The 6,408-nt window shown below is 54.8% G+C and overlaps 2 protein-coding genes across 2 annotated transcripts in view; one reads left to right on the forward strand and one right to left on the reverse strand.

Annotated features, from left to right (window-relative positions):
- Positions 1 to 295: 295 nt before the first annotated feature.
- On the reverse strand, positions 296 to 929 carry GUITHDRAFT_118449 (hypothetical protein; the record flags this gene model as incomplete). Its single annotated transcript, XM_005822246.1, has 4 exons — positions 296 to 448; positions 592 to 638; positions 698 to 739; positions 788 to 929. The coding sequence occupies 4 exons, from the start codon at positions 927 to 929 to the stop codon at positions 296 to 298; spliced, it is 384 nt and encodes a 127-aa protein (XP_005822303.1).
- A 3,003-nt stretch (positions 930 to 3,932) lies between these two features.
- GUITHDRAFT_165991 (hypothetical protein) overlaps positions 3,933 to 6,408 on the forward strand; it is a gene marked incomplete at both ends in the record, with an annotated part of 2,880 nt that continues 404 nt past the window's right edge. The window contains 10 exons of the mRNA XM_005822247.1: positions 3,933 to 4,142; positions 4,260 to 4,463; positions 4,513 to 4,671; positions 4,886 to 4,984; positions 5,195 to 5,254; positions 5,320 to 5,387; positions 5,436 to 5,466; positions 5,517 to 5,585; positions 5,722 to 5,847; positions 6,180 to 6,280. Coding sequence (XP_005822304.1) covers positions 3,933 to 4,142; positions 4,260 to 4,463; positions 4,513 to 4,671; positions 4,886 to 4,984; positions 5,195 to 5,254; positions 5,320 to 5,387; positions 5,436 to 5,466; positions 5,517 to 5,585; positions 5,722 to 5,847; positions 6,180 to 6,280 — 1,127 coding nt within the window. The remainder of the gene's footprint in view (positions 4,143 to 4,259; positions 4,464 to 4,512; positions 4,672 to 4,885; positions 4,985 to 5,194; positions 5,255 to 5,319; positions 5,388 to 5,435; positions 5,467 to 5,516; positions 5,586 to 5,721; positions 5,848 to 6,179; positions 6,281 to 6,408) is intronic.

Here is a 6,408-nt window from a genome sequence, read left to right on the forward strand (position 1 = left end):
CCATCTGAGGGGGAGGCGCGTCAGAGGAGGAGGAGTTGTAGATGATACGGCACCAGTGAAGTATTTGATCTTCTTTGCACCGGGTGTGAGAACGAAGAAGTACGGGATCGTCTCTGTCAGGACGAAGTCAGCAAGCACAAACTCTCCCAAACTCCCATTATCATCGTTGAGATGATTATCAGCATCTCCATCATCGTCTTCGTCAACATCATGTCGAACAACTCCGTCTCCCAGCATCATCAGCACCATCAGCACCATCATCATCTACATCATCTATCATCTACAAGCTCCATCATCATCTGTCACCATGTAGCTGCGGGCAGCAGAACCATCCTCTCTTGATGGTCCGAGGAGGCTGAGGCTTCTGCAGCCCCCAACTCAGCGCTTGCAAACCTCCACCGCACAGCAGCACCTCGTTCATCTCAAAGTGAAGCTCCACCTTAGACATCTGCCAGAGCCAAAACATGGTTGTCGGAGCACGAAATCACAAACATCACACTATCACCCCCTGCGGCCCAACCAGCGACTGCTCGATCGAACAAGTTAGAGGAGGCGCAGCATGGGGCAAGCGCAGCAGAGATTTTGAAGCACCTGCTTCTTAGGCGTGCGGACTTCATACCATCCCCCCTCCTTCTGCTCTGATAGTGCTCGTGTCAGCAACCTCTGTGATAGGCTGCAAAGGTCTCTCCATGCTCACCAGCATGTGTTTCTATCCTGCTGATCGGGACCACGACATTTCCTGCGAGGTTGACGTGTGAGTGACAACGAGGAGGAGGTTGCGAACTACCGAGAACTTCGTGCTCTCCGGACAAGACACTCTCACTTAAGAGCCTTACAACCACAAAGTGATGCTCCGTCTTTGCGAGCTCCTCGATCTGCGAACAGAGACGACCGTCGGTCACCAACCACGTTGCAAATAGTCTCAGCATCAACTTCGACAGAAATGAAAGCAAACATCACAAATGCAACTACAAATATAACTACAACTACATATGCAACTGCAACTGCAACTGCAACTGTATCTGCAACTGCAGCTGCAGCTGCAGCTGCAACTGCAACTGCAACTGCAACTGTATCTGCAACTGCAACTGCAACTGCAACTGCAACTGCAACTACATGTGACATAAGTCTCAGACAATTAGCTGTTGTCACCTGGAAGCTCTCGTTCCATGACGGATGCAGACCGCTTGCGGCAATCACGGTAGAGTAAGAGAACGCACACTTCCCAGGCTCGTGTTGTCGTTCCCTGCAAATGACCTGCACAAGACAGCGAAATCCTCTTCCCTCTCCCACGTCCTGTCCTCTCCCTGTCAGCTCCTCTCATACATGGAAAGATCGTTCCCTACAGGCAAGTTGCGGGCTTGCCGCACCACTACTGTCAGAAGGCGATTGCTCTGCACAAATATGAGCGACTGCTATTGCACCGCGAAAGAGGATACCGTCATTCCTCGAGGTTTACCATGGCATCGTGCAAACGCAACACAAATCTTGTTTCTCTTTCTGGTCAGAAGCGTGAGAGGTCGCAAGGGTGTGAAGATATTGATAATCAGGGATTCAATCAGGAATTCACCACCACCAAATAGTTTGGTGTAATGTTGAGGATTATCATGCATGAGATGGATAGAGGATATCCATTGTGCAATGGCCTTGAACCAACATTTTCACCACCAGGGCCGTGCGCAGTGGCAAAATTCCTAGTTTCAGGTCCTCTTCTCTCCCTCTCCAATATCTCCCTCTATGACAACATTTTCACCCACGAACAAGATCTTATGGAAGGAAAGGCCAAATGATTCTTTCCTATTGCGATGTTCGACCACGCCAATTCTTCATATTCTTCATTCGCTGCTTCGTTCCTTTCTTAAATTGTTCTACAGCACCTCTGCGCCCTTCCCATCTTGTCTCTCAGAGCGCCTTTCTCCTCGAAACGTGCTCTCCAATATCCTCCTCCCTCATCTCTCATTTGCCTCTCCCTTCTCTCTCATTGTATCCTCTTCTCCGCCATGATACTCTTCATTTCCTCGTCCTCTCTCCACCTGATCCCTTCCTCTCTTCCTCCTGCTCTTCTTTACTGTGGAGTCAGGTCGTGCATTCCCTCTATCGGTGAAAGGAGGGGTGGGGTAGCAAATAACCCCTGAATCCAAATCAGACTACCCCCCTTCTTTCCAATGGGAAGACTTCGACAGTACCCTCCCACCAGACATATAAACCACCACCCCTTTCATCTGCCTACCCCGGCATTCCGATCACCTAGCTGAGGCTGGCTCGTATTTGAGTACCCCACCCTTATCTTTTAGAGCTCATTTGAATCTAAAGCACCCCTTACTGTCCACTTTCTGAAGCCTGAGTCAATCGGCCCCGCAGACTCCGGGACCCCTACCCCCGCTGGTCGAGAAGTTTGACTTTTTTTTTAACCCCATCTCCAAATTTAGTCACGGTGTCACTACCCCACCCCCTTTCGGAAATCAACATTTTTTCTACCATTTAAAGCTCTTGTACCGGTCCGTTCAGAATGCCTGGCCGTCAGTAGTAGAAGTCCTCGTACCGTACCCTGCTTTACTTGACTGCAACCGATGGATTCATCCAAGCCGGCCCTCCGACGAGTTTGAGCGCCCCCCGCCGGGCCGCGGGGGGCAGGCCCTCCGAGTTAACGCCGGCCGGGCGGGGCGCCGGGGGGGGGGCGCCCCGGGCCCGGCGGCCCGGCGGCCGCCGGAGCCGCCGGTCGGCTCAGTTTACTCAAAGTTAAGATAACTCGTCAAAACAGAATCACAAATGAACAGAGCCGAGGCTTGAGGGCCCTGCCACTGTCACTGTCGCACAGGCGGCCGAATGAAGCCGCTGAGCCGCGGCACGGCAGGCACTGCCCAGTCACGGGCTCCCCGGCTCAGCGGCTGCCCGGCCCGGGCAGCCCCCGGGCCCGGCCGCCGGACATCCGACTGATCGGATGTCCGGCGGTCGGGAGTGGCAACCGCGGCGTGCTACTTGCAGCGGCCTGCGGCCTGCACTCCTGACGGTGACCGCCTGAACAACCGTCGTGCCGCCGCCGGTGAGTCACGGGCCGTCACCGGGTGCACGGCCGCTACGGTCGGACTAGCCGCTGAGCGTCACTGCCCGACTCGGACGAGCGGCTCTGTCATAGCGCCGCAGCGGCCGCAGTTCGGTGACTTGGTGACAGTGCTGCTGGAGTCCCTTCGGGCGGTGACGGTCCACGCGTCGGAGGGCCACTGGCCTCAGCCTGCCCTCGGAACGGAAGTTGAAGCCGCCTCCGAGTGAACTGACCGTGCCTTGACTCAGTCGGTGGCAACGCGACACTGCCCGGCCAGCGTCGGCCGGGCCGGGCTATGAGTCGCCCCGGCCGTGACTTCAAGGCTTCGAACTGAGCGGCCCTGCAGCCTCAGTGCCCGGCCGCGTTCGAGAATTATCCGACAACAAAAAGATAAAAAAATGACTTCACTGGTACTATTTAGAGGACAATCCGTACCTTGATGACGTCATGGACTTTTCTTTGTTCTTCCCTTGGTTGGCGGTAAATGTTTGAAATAAATATCAAAGAAGTTGAAAGTATTTATTTAAATTTGTAGTTTATAGACCAAAATTGTTGAATTGGTTTCAATTTGTTTCGCCAATTGTCTGACGCTCAAACTTGTTTACATGGCTCAGTGATTGAGATGAGCAAAGCAGGCAGGAAGAGGAGCAGGAGCAGGAGCAGGAGCAGGAGCAGGAGCAGGAGCAGGATCAGGAGCAGGAGGACATGATTGAAAAGGAACAGGACAACTTTCGAGATCATAGAGATGGAGAAGTACTGTACAACATGCAAGGATCACCGAGGAAAACTCTGCCAAGCCACCATGCTAAACTTGTCTCGCCTGTCTCCCCAGATCCTCCCTGATGGCTGGAACGTCGCTCCTCATCCTTACTGACTTGAACATGCCAGGATGACGCGGCTGGTTCGGCTCTCCTTCCTGATCCTCTGCCTCCTTTCCTCGCACGTCACAGCGGATGAAGGAGCGTACTCCTCCATTGACGACGTGCTCATCCTCACATCGGAGAACTTCGACAGAGAAGTAGCCAAGCACACTGAAGGCGACAAGGCTCTGCTGGTAGAGTTCTACGCGCCATGGTGCGGACACTGCAAGGCTCTCAAGGTGGGAAAGGAGGTTGAGCGGGAGGAGGATGAGGGGTAGAGGATGAAAGAGAGGGGGTCCAGAAGGAGGAACGGAGGGGGGGATGGGCGGTATCTGGAACTAAGGCATACTGCGCAGCCCAAGTACATCGAAGCTGCCAAGAAGCTCATGCAGAACAACCCTCCTATCCGCATCGCTGCCGTCAACGCCGACGAGGAGAGCAACAAGAACCTTGCTTCCCGGTTCGGAGTCAGCGGCTTCCCCACCCTCAAGGTCCTCAAGGACGGAGGCAGCACCGTGCTCGACTACGACGGTCCTCGGGAGACCGATGGCATCGTCAAGGTTGCTGGATCAAGTGCTGCGTTGCTCCTCCCCTGACAGCGGTGGACAGCACGTCCTCGCCTCGCAGGGCCCCACCTGGACGGAGGTGACGGAGAAGGAGGAGGTGGAGCGGCAGAGGGGGGCAGGGAAGAGGGTGGCTCTGTTCGTTGGAAAAGAGCCGCGGGAGGCGTCCAAGGCTTTTGCAGCATTCAAGGAAGCAGCAGCGAAGGTGTGAAGAGAGATGAGGGAGAGGAGGGACGAGAGGGAGGAGTGAAGGGATAGGAAGGGGCAGGAGAGGAGAAAGTAGGGGAGGGAGGGGAAGGGGGGGAGGAGAATCAGGGGAGAAGAAGAGGAGAAGGAGGGCAGGAGGGGAGAAGGATGGCAGGAGGAGATAGAGAGGAGCACAGTGGAGGAGGAGTTGAGAGGTCTGACTTGCTGACCAGCTCAAGGGAGACGTAACGATGCTCGCCTGCTTTAACGAGCAAGTCGCCAAGGAGTTTGGACTGACCGCCCCTTCAGTGTCAGTCTTCACTGAATACAAGGTCAAGATCATGCATTCACTTTTGCTGCGGCTATTTCTCCTCCTGCTCCTGCGCTTCCTTCCTGCTACCCGTCTCCCCTCCTCGTCTCTCCTCTCCACCTGCTCCTCCTGAAAATGCTCACGAACATATTGCGAACGATGATGAAAAGACCGACGATGACGTCATGCGCTTTTCGTGTTGTTGCTGTCTCTTTCCTCATACATCATCCAGGCTGAGGGAGCGAGACATGAGAAGCTGGAAGAGAAGCTCAACGATGCCCAACATGTCCAGGTGAGGAGCCTCCTCCTGCTCGTCCCTTGTTGCATCTCCTCCCCCTCCTCATTGCTTTGCTGTAGAACTTCATCAACGACATGGCTCGACCCCTGGTTTCCTTGGTCGGCAACAGCGACGAGCATGGCATGCTGTGAGAGAGGGAGGGCAAGGTCCAGACTTGTGCTGACTTGCGATGCAGCATGAAGACAGACCTACCGATCATGAAGATGGTGAACGTTTACCGCACGTTTCTGTCCTTCACCCTGACCCTGAGCGCCAGTTTGTCAACGGCAAGGACAGCAGTGACAGACAAAACAGGAAAAACATGTTCCGCAACCGCATCAGCAAAGTGAGCTGCCCACAATGCCCCCGTTACCATCGTATCACAACACAACATGCCTGCTTGTCCTCTCCCATGACTTCACCTCTGCTCACATGATCGTTCAGCCTCTTCGTCACCTGACGCCTCCTCTTCCCCCCCCCAGGTTGCCATGGATTACAAAAACAAGATAACATTCGCTGTCAGCGATGACGTGGAGGGAGGAGCGAGCTACGAGTTGGAAGAGTACGGAATCTCTTCCTCTGACCTCCCTGCTATCGTCATCAGAAAGGTACGAGGAACTTGAATCTCGTGCTCCCTGCGGACATCATATCCTCCAGCCCCTGCAGCCATCTTCAATTTCCTTTCTCTCCTCTCCTCCTCTCCTTCTCTCCTCCTCCTCCTCGCCGCCTCCTGCGCATGATCCTCCCCCCACAGCCCCTCTCCCCCTCTCCCCCTCTCCCCCTCTCCTCCTCTCCCCCTCTGCTCTCTTTCTGCTTGAACTCTTTCTTCATCTTCCTCGTCCAACCTCTCCACGTCCTTTCTCGCCTTCAACGTTTTCCCGGCCATTTCTTGCACACGCTCCTCCTCTTCCTCTCCTTCTCAAGGGTGACGATGCAGCAGGGAAACCTCAAGTACAAGTTCGATCCAAAGAACGAGGAGGAGAAGAAGTTCAAGGCGTCAACTTTCAAGGCCTTCGCCGATGATTACCTCGCCGGCAACAAGTCGGTTTCACCCCTCCTGCCCCTCCAATCACCTAATTTCCTCTACATTCTCCTCTCCTCCTCGTCCTCCTCGTCCTCCTCGTCCTCCTCGTCCTCGTCCTCCTCCTCGTCCTCGTCCTCGTCCTCCT

This window comes from Guillardia theta (assembly GCF_000315625.1).
Source record: "Guillardia theta CCMP2712 unplaced genomic scaffold GUITHscaffold_128, whole genome shotgun sequence".
NCBI lineage: Eukaryota > Cryptophyceae > Pyrenomonadales > Geminigeraceae > Guillardia > Guillardia theta.